The sequence below is a fragment of the Haliotis cracherodii genome, unplaced genomic scaffold (genome assembly GCF_022045235.1).
Source record: "Haliotis cracherodii isolate W230 unplaced genomic scaffold, xgHalCrac1.p SCAF_25, whole genome shotgun sequence".
NCBI lineage: Eukaryota > Metazoa > Mollusca > Gastropoda > Lepetellida > Haliotidae > Haliotis > Haliotis cracherodii.
In genome coordinates, this window is record NW_027266281.1 from 5,807,453 (window position 1) to 5,822,232 (window position 14,780).

At 45.2% G+C, this 14,780-nt stretch overlaps 1 protein-coding gene across 8 annotated transcripts in view; it reads left to right on the plus strand.

The window, feature by feature from the left end:
• LOC139472740 (phospholipid transfer protein C2CD2L-like) overlaps positions 1 to 14,780 on the plus strand; it is a 99,716-nt gene that overhangs the window by 50,103 nt on the left and 34,833 nt on the right. For 7 of the 8 annotated variants that reach the window (XM_071255200.1, XM_071255203.1, XM_071255208.1 and 4 more), the window contains exons 3-8: positions 153 to 272; positions 1,078 to 1,182; positions 9,183 to 9,584; positions 10,368 to 10,485; positions 12,877 to 13,003; positions 13,294 to 13,358. In XM_071255200.1, coding sequence (XP_071111301.1) covers positions 153 to 272; positions 1,078 to 1,182; positions 9,183 to 9,584; positions 10,368 to 10,485; positions 12,877 to 13,003; positions 13,294 to 13,358 — 937 coding nt within the window. The remainder of the gene's footprint in view (positions 1 to 152; positions 273 to 1,077; positions 1,183 to 9,182; positions 9,585 to 10,367; positions 10,486 to 12,876; positions 13,004 to 13,293; positions 13,359 to 14,780) is intronic. The other variant, XM_071255201.1, reaches the window with a different exon arrangement.

The following is a 14,780-nucleotide window of genomic DNA, read 5'->3' on the forward strand; positions in this document are numbered from 1 at the left end:
CAGCATTCTGTTGGCTGTGTTGACAGTATTGTGTTGACTGTGTTGACAATACTGTGTTGGCTGTGTTGACAGTATTGTGTTGACAATGTTGTGTTGGCTGTGTTGACAGCATTCTGTTGGCTGTGTTGATAATATTGTGTTGGCTGTTTCAGGTCATCCATGTCCGTGTCGATTCCAAGGATCTGGCGTTTGTCATCTTCTGCTCTCAACAAACTCATGAAGGGGTCAAACTCACCAACTGCACCGCCACTGTCTTCCGGCTCCGAGGAACGGTAAGTATATGCACTGCCACAGTCTTCCAGCTCTGAGGAATGGTAAATAAATACAGTGCCACAGTCTTCCAGCTCCGGGGGAACGGTAAATATAATCGACACCACAGTCTCCCAGCTCCAAGAAACGGTAAATATATACATGGCCACAGTCTTACAGTTCTGAGAAACAGTATGTATATGCAGTGCCACAGTCCTCCTGCTCTGAGGAATGATAAATATATACACCACAACAGTCCTCCTGCTCCGAAGAATGGTTAATATATACACCGCCAAAATCCTCCTGCTCCGAGGAATGGTAAATATATACACCGCCACGCTCCTCCTGCTCAGAGGAATGGTAAATTTATACACCACCACAGTCCTCCTCTCAGAGGAATGGTAAATATATACACCACCATAGTCCTCCTGCTCTGAGGAATGGTAAATATATATACACCACCACAGTCCTCCTCTCCGAGGAATGGTTAATATATACACCACCAAAGTCCTCCTCTCCGAGGAATGGTTAATATATACACCGCCAAAGTCCTCCTGTTCCAAGAAACGGTAAATATATACACCACCACAGTCTTCCAGCTCGGAGGAACAGTATGGATATGTAACGACTCAGCTCTGAGGAACTATGTTTGTTTCCTGGCCACCATCATATAGCTGATTGCAGAGTTAAACACAAATTCATGTCAAATAAGTTTTTGGCCTGACCATGCTGACAATGGATCATGTATTTCACCATCAGCCTCTGCTGATAAAACCCCTCACTCACTCACTCACTCACCCACTCAATCACTCATTCTGTCTTGCACAGCTGCTGGTTCAATCGTTCAAGGATGCGGGAGAGGTGAAGGTCAACGTTGCATTTGACGGGCGTCCCGACATCAAGGTCAATGTCAAACCAACCAACCCATATCAGGTAAGCAGATGCCAACTTCACAACATCGTCAAATTCATATTAATTTCACATCTTCATGTTAATTCTGGTTAATGGCAACGTGAAACAGACCAGAGAATGTAACACGCCTAAATACGCTGTAGACTAGAACATAACACATGCATCCACTCTGAGTCAATGTTGTAGATCTCATTGAGGTTCCACAAAAAGCTTGGATGTGTAGTCATCTCTGTGGAAATGACATCAATTTCACATTTTAATCCATGTAATATTTTCATACTTATAACTATAGATTACCTGTAGTTAAAGTAGTTTTTTTACTTTTTTGCTCTTACTAATATAAATATGAAATACTAAGGAACAACATTGTCTTTACTATGATTTATGTTGCAACAGTTGAAGTCTGGTTCTTCTGTCTGTACTAACGTAGCTAGGATTATGTTGACTACCTGTATATGTAGTGTGGACCTGTCATTGACCTGAGTCCAGAGTATGTTTGTCTACTTGTGGCAAGTCTAGGGCAGAATAGGTCCCCAGTACCTGATGTCTTGTCTCCTTGTGGGGTGTGTAGGGCAGAATAGGTCCCCAGTACCTGATGGTTGTCTCCTTGTGGGAGTCTAGGTCAGAATAGGTCCCCAGTACCTGATGTCTGTCTCCTTGTGAGGGTCTAGGGCAGAATAGGTCCCCAGTACCTGATGTCTGTCTCCTTGTGGGGAGTCCGGGGCAGAATAGGTCCCCAGTCCCTGATGTCTGTCTCCTTGTTGGGAGTCCGGGGCAGAATAGGTCCCCAGTACTTGATGTCTATCTCTGTGTGGGGTCTAGGGCAGAATAGGTCCCCAGTACTTGATGTCTATCTCCGTTTGGGGAGTGCGGGGCAGAATAGGTCCCCAGTACCTGATGGCTGTCTCCTTGTGGGGTCTAGGGCAGAATAGGTCCCTAGTACCTGATGTCTGTCTCCTTGTGGGGGGTCTAGGGCAGAAAAGGTCCCCAGTACTTGATGTCTGTCTCCTTGTGGGGTCTAGGTCAGAATAGGTCCCCAGTACCTGATGTCTGTCTCCTTGTGAGGGTCTAGGGCAGAATAGGTCCCCAGTACCTGATGTCTGTCTCCTTGTGGGGAGTCCGGGGCAGAATAGGTCCCCAGTCCCTGATGTCTGTCTCCTTGTTGGGAGTCCGGGGCAGAATAGGTCCCCAGTACTTGATGTCTATCTCTGTGTGGGGTCTAGGGCAGAATAGGTCCCCAGTACTTGATGTCTATCTCCGTTTGGGGAGTGCGGGGCAGAATAGGTCCCCAGTACCTGATGGCTGTCTCCTTGTGGGGTCTAGGGCAGAATAGGTCCCTAGTACCTGATGTCTGTCTCCTTGTGGGGGGTCTAGGGCAGAAAAGGTCCCCAGTACTTGATGTCTGTCTCCTTGTGGGGTCTAGGGCAGAATAGGTCCCCAGTACCTGATGGTTGTCTCCTTGTGGGGAGTCCGGGGCAGAATAGGTCCCCAGTACCTGATGTCTGTCTCCTTGTGGGGGTCTAGGGCAGAATAGGTCCGCAGTACCTGATGTCTTGTCTCCTTGTGGAGAGTCCAGGACAGAATAGGTCCCCAGTACCTGATGTCTTGTCTCCTTGTGGAGAGTCCAGGACAGAATAGGTCCCCAGTACCTGATGGCTGTCTCCTTGTGGGGGTCTAGGGCAGAATAGGTCCCAAGTACCTGATGGTTGTCTCCTTGTGGGGTGTGTAGGGCAGAATAGGTCCCCAGTACCTGATGTCTTGTCTCCTTGTGGAGAGTCCAGGTCAGAATAGGTCCCCAGTCCCTGATGTCTATCTCCTTGTGGGTGTCTAGGGCAGAATAGGTCCCCAGTATCACTACTTGTTACAACCTTGAATAAGTGAGTAGCAACAATGTATTCTCTGGCATCTTTGGTGTTCATGCTATCACCCACTGGTTCAGATCTGATCTGCTGTTATCTAGCCAGAACATTGCATACTGCAGCATCCAACATTTCAAGACATTAAATTTATTTCTGATGACAAAAATGGTATTGAGAAATGACAGGTCTATGTAATATCATGTTTTGTTTGAGTTTTTAACACTCTGCTGTTTTTCCATGCCGCCAGGACGATGACGTAAGTGAATGTTTGCCGTGTGCCGTGTGTCCGTGCTTCCACACATCATGTTAGCCTTGTGTTTCTTGCTCCTATACTGTGCTTGTTGCTCCTGACTTGTACCGGCAATGTTATCAGAGACAAGAAGCCTTGTTTTAAATTCAATATTATGTGTCTTCTATAAATAATAAGATATGAACATCTGCCTATTTGAAATGATACATTGATCTTGCTCTCATTTCCTTTTACGTTTGTCAAAATTATTATAACGATCATAATAACTGAAGTATATGGACTTTATATAGTTCTTGTTTGCCTTCTCCCACACACAAGGTGGACACAGACCTTCTATAGTTCTTGTTTACCTTCTCTCTCCCACACACAAGGTGGACACAGACCTTCTATAGTTCTTGTTTGCCTTCTCTCTCCCACACACAAGGTGGATACAGACCTTCTATAGTTCTTGTTTACCTTCTCTCTCCCATACACAAGGTGGAAACCGACCTTCTATAGTTCTTGTTTACCTTCTCTCTCTCACACACAAGGTGGACACCGACCTTCTATAGTTCTTGTTTACCTTCTCTCTCCCACACACCAGGTGGACACAGACCTTCTATAGTTCTTGTTTACCTTCTCTCTCTCACACACAAGGCTGACACTGACCTTCTATAGTTTTTGTTTACCTTCTCTCTCCCACACACAAGGTTGACACCGACCTTCTATAGTTCTTGTTTACCTTCTCTCTCCCACACACCAGGTGGACACAGACCTTCTATAGTTCTTGTTTACCTTCTCTCTCCCACACACAAGGTTGACACCGACCTTCTATAGTTCTTGTTTACCTTCTCTCTCCCACACACCAGGTGGACACAGACCTTCTATAGTTCTTGTTTGCCTTCTCTCTCCCACACACACGGTGGACACCAACCTTCTATAGTTCTTGTTTACCTTCTCTCTCCCACACACAAGGTTGACACCGACCTTCTATAGTTCTTGTTTACCTTCTCTCTCCCACACACACGGTGGACACCGACCTTCTATAGTTCTTGTTTGCCTTCTCTCTCCTACACACAAGGTGGACACAGACCTTCTATAGTTCTTGTTTACCTTCTCTCTCCCACACACAAAATGGACACAGACCCTCTATAGTTCTTGTTTCGCTTCTCTCTCCCACACACAAAATGGACACAGACCTTCTATAGTTCTTGTTTGCCTTCTCTCTCCTACACACAAGGTGGACACAGACCTTCTATAGTTCTTGTTTACCTTCTCTCTCCCATACAGAAGGTGGACACCGACCTTCTATAGTTCTTGTTTACCTTCTCTCTCCCACACACAAGGTGGACACCGACCTTCTATAGTTCTTGTTTCGCTTCTCTCTCCCACTCACAAGGTGGACACCGACCTTCTATAGTTCTTGTTTACCTTCTCTCTCCCACACACAAGGTTGACACCGACCTTCTATAGTTCTTGTTTACCTTCTCTCTCCCACACACCAGGTGGACACAGACCTTCTATAGTTCTTGTTTCCCTTCTCTCTCCCACACACAAGGTGGACACCGACCTTCTATAGTTCTTGTTTACCTTCTCTCTCCCACACACAAAATGGACACAGACCTTCTATAGTTCTTGTTTACCTTCTCTCTCCCACACACAAGGTGGACACAGACCTTGTATTCTCAGAAAGCTGTTCAGTTCCCATGCATGTTGGTAACAAAATCAGCAGAGTTGATATCCACCTGTTTCGCCCTTGGTGCTCACACCATCGACCCTCAGTTTTGCATCATCCCGTCTACCACAGTGGTCTAGACAGCAGTTGACAGGATCAGCTGACTCTGGGTTTGAATCCCAAATACTGTGTCCTTGGTCTGCCAGCACCAATCATATATTTCACCAAAGTTGAAAGTGTTTCCCACACTAAACTGTTCTGTAACTGAAGTACTGTCATGAGTGGTGTGGAACCCGACACATCTCCCCACCTCTCAATGCCCCGCCCAATCCCTCACTGCCCCCCATGCCGCCACACCGTCCGCGTGGTTCTCGTGTCAACTCTATTTCTGTATCACCTTGCTCTATGAAGATTCCGGGGTAGAATAGGTCTTCAGCAACCAATGCTTGTCGTAAAAGGCGACTAACGGGATCGGGTGGTCAGGCTCTCTGACTTGGTTGATGCATGTCATTGATCCCAATTGTGTGGATCAATGCTCATTCTACCATGAATTTGGAATTTACTCGATTCTGATTGGTCAATCAGAGGCTATTAAATCACAATAAACCCCCTCTGATTGAAACAGCTGGTTTGACGGCCGCATCACCGTGGAAGCTAAAATTGATAGAATAGTACTATTTTCAGTCATTGTCGGTAGGCACATTTAAATAATTATATCTACAATTACAGGTTACAAAATGCACAGATGCGGTTACTTCAATATTCAAAGGATGTGTGGCAATACATTTCGTGCAGAAAAATACGACAGAAATCATCAAAGGGAATGTATTTACGTTTTGGAGACAACAGAGAGCTTAGAATTTTGGCGCTTTTCTATATACGACTGTGACGTCATATCTTTTGCGTCACAATGAGCGATATGACGTCATAATGGTGACGTGCGATGTAGAGCGAAAGCCTTGCAAAGCTTGCTTTGTTTTCTTTAGGGATGCCCACCTCATGTTAGCTTACCAAGTTGCCGTGATTATATACTTTCCATGCCTGTCATATGTTCGAGCGAAGTATTACGGTGTAAACAAACTGCTTGCGTATATACAGCACCATAATTTGTTCGGTGATTCCGCAATTCAGATCGATAACCCACTCAAAACACTGAACTCAACCCATGCCGCTTCACTCAGTATATTTGCTAACACCAAAGAGTTCGCATTTTTTATTTAGTCATGGTAGAATGGAGATAAACATACTGTGTTTTCAATGTAGAGCTAGGTTACCTGTAGATTAAACCCTGCTAAATTTGACATTTGAAACCTCAAGCTGCGCGTTCGGTTCCAAATTCAATTTAACGGGGTTAAATCTACAGGTAACCTAGCTCTACATTGAAAACACAATATGTTTACCTCCTAATTATGCCAATCACTGGATTGTCTGGTCCAGACTCGATTATTTACAGACCACCGTCATATAGCTGTAATATTGCTGAGAGCGGCGTTAAACAACAAACCAACCATCCATTACTACAGCTTCAGCCAGAACAGTTTCATTTCCCCTCAGGAGTAGGTTGCCATGGTTACAGGATAAATAAATAAATCACCCCAATAGTATAATTTATTACTATGCTGTCATCGTTTACTCTGTGTTATGTTCCCTGAATTATATAGCCGTGGTCTAGTGGCATAGCATCCGCCTGGAGAGCGGAAGGTCCGGGGTTCAATCCCCGGCTGCGTCCTGCCAAAATATGTTAGAAGATGGTACTTGTTGTTACCATGTCTGGCGCTCGGCATTAAGGGGCTAAAATTAGGACTGGTCAGCTCGGAGTCAGTATACTGTGTCTGAGTGGGGTATTCATTTTAAACTGCGGCATGATATCTCAGTGAGCTGGCGCTATAAATCGGCATCAGCACGGACTAGTACAAGCAGCCACAAACACACGCACACACGCACGCACACTCACACACATGTGCATGCACTTCGCTATATATATGCAATATTCTTGGACACGACGTTAAACTCAATTTCACCTCGCCTCACCTGAATTATATTTCATGTCTTTACCTCCTTGACAGGGTGACAGCAGATATGTGAGAGGTATTGGGTAGATCAATGTGGGTTACTCTTCATTTTTTTACCGCTTATCAGATATTTATTACTTGCCCGTGAAGAGATCACCCATTTAATAAACATACAGCTGTATTACACATTGTGTAATACCAAAATGCGTGCTTATGTACTCTAGGAACATGGTTCATGAAAGCTCTCAACATCCCTTGGCTTATTCAACGACATTGAGATGATAGATCACTGAGACGAGATTATGCACACTCGATGACCCTATCAACCTTGTTGCTAGGCTGACATCACATGGCATTGTTTCGCCGATGGATCTTGCAACAAAATTCCAGAAATTACGTCATTGGGTGTTGTGACGTTATTGTAAACTTGGAGATGGAAGGCCTGTTCCACAAGGCGATGGTATTGTAGCGCAACGACAGTCGTTAGTCTAAGTTAAAGTATGTGAGTTGTGATGGTCTTAGCCCTACGATAATTTTGTGAATTCTTAAGGTGGACCGTTGTTTGGTATTAAATTCATACGTTTCACCTTTAGACGTGTTTGTAGTATTATTCTGTTAAAATCAGTTGGACTATGCCATGGATCATGTAGGTAATCATGCTCAACAGTATGATTAAAAAAACATTATAAATGGCAAGTAATATATAAAATACTAAACTCGCTCCCGTGTAAAACCAATTTCGCTCGTCAGATACCACAACCATTCACTCGTTTCATAAAATTGGTATTACACGGGAGCGAGTTTAGTATTCTATATATATTCCACGGCATTAAGGGGCTAGAACAAGGACTGGTTGGCTCGGAGTCAGTATACTGTGTCTGAGTGGGGTATTCATGTTAAACTGCGGCATGGTATCTCAGTGAGCTAGCACTATAAATCGGCATCAGTCTGGACTAGTACAAGCCGCCACACAAACACACACACGTACATGCACGTCGCTATATAAGTGCAATAATCTTGGACGCAACGTTAAACCCCATTTCACCTCACCTAGTATTCTATATATATTCCATGACTATGTATCAAGCCACCTCTGACGTCCATCATGTTTGTGTGTCGAGTCCATATTGTATGTTGTTGGTTTCCAGATGTATTCTTGCATTCGTCTGTTGTAGAAATACATGTTTCCCATCAACTGTTTGGTGTTCATGCAAGATGGATGCTAGCGTAGTAAGACTATAGACATATCTGGAATGTGTTTCATCGTCACGTGAGGACTGTGGATGTGGATACATAGTCTGTGTTTCTGTAGTGATACCACGTATTTTGAAGATTATTGAAAAAATAACGAAAAATAAATTAACAGTGTTCCCGCAACTCTAAAAATTGACCAGTTCCTGCTAATATTTGCCAGTCCCAACTTTCAACAAATAAAAAAACGTATGAAAATTATTTTTTGGTTTTAATTCTTTCAACATCATGTTCATTGCAAAGATGTCATGTCTGAAGTAACTTAGTTAGATCTATATGTCACTCACACAAACTTCAGTCACAAGTTTCTTTTTTTTTTAATATTTCAAAACAAGGTCGGTACAAATGGATATTTAACCTAGAAATAGACATGGGGAAAACCCTGCTGGTAACAGACAAGCTGACTTTGTTCGGAAAATGTAATTATATGAATATCACCAATGTTTTGTTCAACAACAAAGTCCACAGGGACTGGCAGTCACATGAATTACCGGTCCAAGCCCAATTACTGGTTAACAGGACTGCTGTAGAAGTACAGAATGTCATTTGAAGAAGACAGATAATGGGTGAAGTTACTGTCCCCACTTCTTATTTTTACGGACATTTTGCTGACCAAATACAGCGACAGAAACTAACAGTTTGAGTCCACTAGTCCTTGTAATGATAACATATAGCCAAACCCTTAAAAATGGCAAATCACGGCAGGGGACACCAGAAATGGGCTTCACACATTGTCCCCATGTTGGAATCGAACCCAGGTCTTGTGCGTGACGAGCGAACGCTTTCACCAAAAGGCTACCCGACCGCTCCTCATGCTGAAGAGCCTGGTTTGATTCGCCACATGGGTACGATATGTGAAGTCCATTTCCTGGTGTCCCCCGCCGTGATATTGCTGGAATATTGCTAAAAAGTGTCGTAAAACCATACTCTCTCACTCACCCTTGAAAAAACTACAGACACTTCATTTCTGACTAGAATCTGAATCCTTGTTGCAGGATCCGTCAGACATGGTGGACATCGGCGTGGTGGAGGAACTCGTGCGTCAGGCCATCTGTATGACCACCACCACATTCACCATCACCCACCTCCTCGCCCCAGACACCCGCGCACAGTCCAAGCGCCACTCCGACCACGACCGCGGCTCGGGACAAGGTCAAGTGCCCAACATGAGTCAAGGCTACTCCCAGATGCCTCAGATGAACGAGGGCAACTTTGAGCGCCGTATGCCCCAGACACACGGTGGTGCACCCATGCAGAGCATGCACGTGCAGAGCACGCAGCTGCAGAGCTCCCCGAAGCGCCACGCCGCGCCCCAGCCCCCCGTCTCTGCTGTGCACTCTCCCCCCAAGTCAGAGGCTCTTTTCGTGCCCATCGAGGCAAGCCAGTACCAAAGTGCTGTGAGTCTCCTTACAATGTTTTGTTGAGTCAGGCCATGGAGTGACAATAGGTCTTCCACAACCCATGCTTGCCGTAAATGGTGACAATGCTTGTCGTAAGAGGCAACTAACGGGATCGGGTGGTCAGACTCGCTGACTTGGTTGATGCATATCATCATATCCCAATTGCGTGGATCGATGCTCATGATGTCAATCACTGGATTGTCTGGTCCAGATTCAATTATTTCCAAACCATATAGCTGTAATATTGCTGTGTCTGGCGTTAAATAACAAACAACATCAGGGCATGGACCAGTTGAATGTTTTGTTGAGTGAGTTCATGGACCAGTTGAATGTTTTGTTGAGTGAGTTCATGGACCAGTTGATTGTTTTGTTGAGTGAGTTCATGGACCAGTTGATTGTTTTGTCGAGTGAGTTCATGGACCAGTTGAATGTTTTGTTGAGTGAATCCATGGACCAGTTGAATGTTTTGTTGAGTGAGTTCATGGACCAGTTGATTGTTTTGTTGAGTGAATCCATGGACCAGTTGAATGTTTTGTTGAGTGAGTTCATGGACCAGTTGATTGTTTTGTCGAGTGAGTTCATGGACCAGTTGAATGTTTTGTTGAGTGAGTTCATGGACCAGTTGAATGTTTTGTTGAGTGAGGCCATGGACGAGTTGATTGTTTTGTTGGGTGAGGCCATGGACCAGTTGAATGTTTTGTTGAGTGAGTTCATGGACCAGTTGAATGTTTTCTGGAGTGAATCTGTGGACCATGTAATTCATCCGATTTCTCACTACAGTTTCAGACCCCCGTGTCGCAGGCCACGGACGTGCCGCCCAAACCTCCACGCTCCACTGCTGACAAGCGCCTCCTGGTCAAGGTCATCAAGGCCAACGGAGTCGGCGCCAAGGAAATCGGTACTGATGCATGGAATGTGTACTCATCACTGCCGTAGTAACTCATTCTTGGACCAGTTCATATTTTTTTTAATTTGAAGTTGTTGTTTTTATCCAAATATTGTATTATCATGGTTTATATAAGTGTCCAGGTTTAGCTCACCTGACTTGAAGTCAAGTGAGCGTACGTCTTGGCCTGTTTGTTTGTTATGCATTGTCCATCAGAAACATCTTCTGGGAAACCACTGGACTGACCCCTGAAGCAGCATCTTCACACCCTTGCTCCTGTCAGTGATGGGTGGATCAGCCTATTGGTTAAAGTGTTCACTCGTCATGCCAAAGATCCGGGTTCTATTCCCCACATGGGTATTATGTGTGAAGCCCATTTCTGGTGTCCCCCGCTGTGAGGATATCATATTTTGTTCAAATCATTCGATTTTAGTGTTATTATTCCGCCCTTCCATATTTAAACATCAATGCTGACAGCAACTTTAGTTGAGTGGCTATCTTTGTTCTAGTGAGCTACAGTGCCTAGGTGCCATTTTGTTAATTGTCTTAGTTCCTTTTTGATACTTGTCTAACTTCCACTTTGTTACTTGTCTAAGTTCCACTTTGTTATTTGTCTAAGTTCCATTTTGTTATTTGTCTAAGTTCCACTTTGTTGCTTGTCTAAGTTCAACTTTGTTGCTTGTCTAAGTTCCATTTTGTTACTTGTGTAAGTTCCACTTTGTTAATTGTCTAAGTTCCATTTTGTTATTTGTCTAACTTCCACTTTGTTACTTGTCTAAGTTCCACGTTGTTGCTTGTCTAAGTTCCATTTTGTTATTTGTCTAAGTTCCACTTTGTTATTTGTCTAAGTTCCATTTTGTTATTTGTCTAACTTCCACTTTGTTATTTGTCTAAGTTCCACTTTGATACTTGTCTAAGTTCCACTTTGTTGCTTGTCTAAGTTCCACTTTGTTGTTTGTTGTCTAAGCTCATGGGGCACTTGATAATGTCGGAGTGTTAGATGATTTCAGGATAACATTCATGTTCTTTTGCTGAGCTAGTAACCCTGCTCTTAGTGTTTTGCTTGGTGATTGGTTAATAGTTCTCCTCTGACAGCTGTTGATATTGTTAATAACAACACCCTTGGTCGTTCATGTCTTTGGTAGCACCCTTGGTAGTTCATGTCTTTGGTAGCACCCTTGGTAGTTCATGTCTTTGGTAGCACCCTTGGTAGTTCATGTCTTTGGTAGCACCCTTGGTAGTTCATGTCTTTGGTAGCACCCTTGGTAGTTCATGTCTTTGGGAGCACCCTTGGTAGTTCATGTCTTTGGGAGCACCCTTGGTAGTTCATGTCTTTGGTAGCACCCTTGGTAGTTCATGTCTTTGGTAGCACTCTTGGTAGTTCATGTCTTTGGTAGCACCCTTGGTAGCAATGAGTGTAGACTAGCACCGAGACACTGCGTAGACTAGCACCGAGACACAGCATAGACTAGCACTGAGACACTGCCTAGACTAGCACTGAGACACTGAGTAGACTAGCACTGAGACACAGCATAGACTAGCACTGAGACACCGTGTAGACTAGCACAGAGACACTGCGTAGACTAGCACCGAGACACTGCCTAGACTAGCACTGAGACACTGTGTAGACTAGCACCGAGACACTGTGTACACTAGCACCGAGACACTGCGTAGACTAGCTCTGAGACACTGCATAGACTAGCACAGAGACACTGCGTAGACTAGCTCTGAGACACTGTGTAGACTAGCACCGAGACACTGCGTAGACTAGCTCTGAGACACAGCGTAGACTAGCACGGAGACACTGCCTATACTAGCACAGAGACACTGCCTAGACTAGCACCGAGACACTGCGTAGACTAGCTCTGAGACACAGCGTAGACTAGCTCTGAGACACTGCGTAGACTAGCACTGAGACACTGCGTAGACTAGCACTGAGACACTGCGTAGACTAGCTCTGAGACACTGCGTAGACTAGCACTGAGACACTGCGTAGACTAGCTCTGAGACACTGTAGACTAGCACTGAGACACTGCGTAGACTAGCTCTGAGACACTGCGTAGACTAGCACCGAGACACAGCGTAGACTAGCTCTGAGACACTGTAGACTAGCACTGAGACACTGCGTAGACTAGCTCTGAGACACTGCGTAGACTAGCACCGAGACCCTGTGTAGACTAGCACTGAGACACTGCGTAGACTAGCTCTGAGACACTGCGTAGACTAGCACCGAGACACTGCCTAGACTAGCACCGAGACACTGTGTAGACTAGCTCTGAGACACTGCGTAGGCTAGCACAGAGACACTGCGTAGACTAGCACTGACCTGTTAACATCAACACAGCACCGTTCAGGGACATCAGATGCTAGTCTAAGTCATGTTGCATTGTTTTCATTTTCTAGGTGGTTTAAATTTTCTAGGTTCAGTGAACCCTGTTGTGTTGCTGCTGATGGACGACCCAATCCAGAACCACTCCACCAGTGTCGTCAGGAACGCCAGCAACCCCTTCTGGGACGAGAGCTTTCTCTTGTAAGTACAGCTTTCAGAAATGGGAGGAATGCCCCTGACCGCTTGTAACCTCTTCTCGGACAAGAGTCTTCCCTTGTTTATATATTGTGTATAGTAACCCTGATCACTGTCGTCATCAAAGCCCCTAACGCTTCTGTGACAAGTTCGTTATAACCAGAGTTCATTATAAGCATATATACAGCAAATGGCTGGGACCAAAAGAAAGTTTGTTACATCCATCAGTGCGTTATAAGCGTGTTTGTGATACACATAGTGTACTGTATTTTGACTATTTTTCTGCTTCCCTCCAGTGACGTCACGCAGCACAGCAACGAGCTTCGCTTCGAGGTGTTTGACAAGACCAAGCAGCCTGGAGGTGAGACGATGACTGAGTGTTGTCCATGTTTACTCTCTCTGGGGCTTGTCAGTAGGGTTATTGTCGATGACCTGATCAGGCCACGTTTCATTGTGACTTATACGCATGTGGAGGTAGGAAGGGGATAATGGTTCTGTGTTCTGCTGCCACGTTTCATTGTGACGTATATGTTCGTGGAGGTAGGCCAGGGGGTAATGGTTCTGTGTTCAGCTGCCACGTTTCATTGTGACTTATATGTAGGTGGAGGTAGGCCAGGGGGTAATGGTTCTGTGTTCTGCTGCCACGTTTCATTCTGACTTATATGTACGTGGAGGTAGTCCAGGGGGTAATGGTTCTGTGTTCTGCTGCCACGTGTCATTGTGACTTATATGTAGGTGGAGGTAGGCCAGGGGGTAATGGTTCTGTGTTCTGCTGCCACGTTTCATTGTGTGTTATGTACGTGGAGGTAGGCCAGGGGGTAATGGTTCTGTGTTCTGCTGCCATGTGTCATTGTGACTTATAGGTACGTGGAGGTAGGCCAGGGGGTAATGGTGTGTTATGTATGTGGAGGTAGGCCAGGGGGTGATGGTTCTGTGTTCTGCTGCCACGTTTCATTGTGTGTTATGTATGTGGAGGTAGGCCTGGGGGTAATGGTTCTGTGTTCTGCTGCCATGTGTCATTGTGACTTATATGTACGTGGAGGTAGGCCAGGGGGTAATGGTTCTGTGTTCTGCTGCCACGTGTCATTGTGACTTATAGGTACGTGGAGGTAGGCCAGGGGGTAATGGTGTGTTATGTACGTGGAGGTAGGCCAGGGGGTAATGGTGTGTTATGTATGTGGAGGTAGGCTAGGGGGAAATGGTTCTGTGTTCTGCTGCCACGTTTCATTGTGACTTATATGTACGTGGAGGTAGGCCTGGGGGTAATGGTTCTGTGTTCTGCTGCCACGTGTCATTGTGACTTATAGGTACGTGGAGGTAGGCCAGGGGGTAATGGTTCTGTGTTCTGCTGCCAGGTGTCATTGTGACTTATAGGTACGTGGAGGTAGGCCAGGGGGTGATGGTTCTGTGTTCTGCTGCCACGTTTCATTGTGTGTTATGTATGTGGAGGTAGGCCAGGGGGTAATGGTTCTGTGTTCTGCTGCCACGTGTCATTTTTGACTTATAGGTACGTGGAGGTAGGCCAGGGGGTAATGGTTCTGTGTTCTGCTGCCACGTTTCATTGTGTGTTATGTATGTGGAGGTAGGCCAGGGGGTAATGGTTCTGTGTTCTGCTGCCACGTGTCATTGTGACTTATATGTATGTTGAGGTAGGCCAGGGGGTAATGGTGTGTTATATATGTGGAGGTAGGCCAGGGGGTAATGGTTCTGTGTTCTGCTGCCACGTGTCATTGTGACTTATATGTACATGGAGGTAGGCCAGGAGGTAATTGTTCTGTGTTCT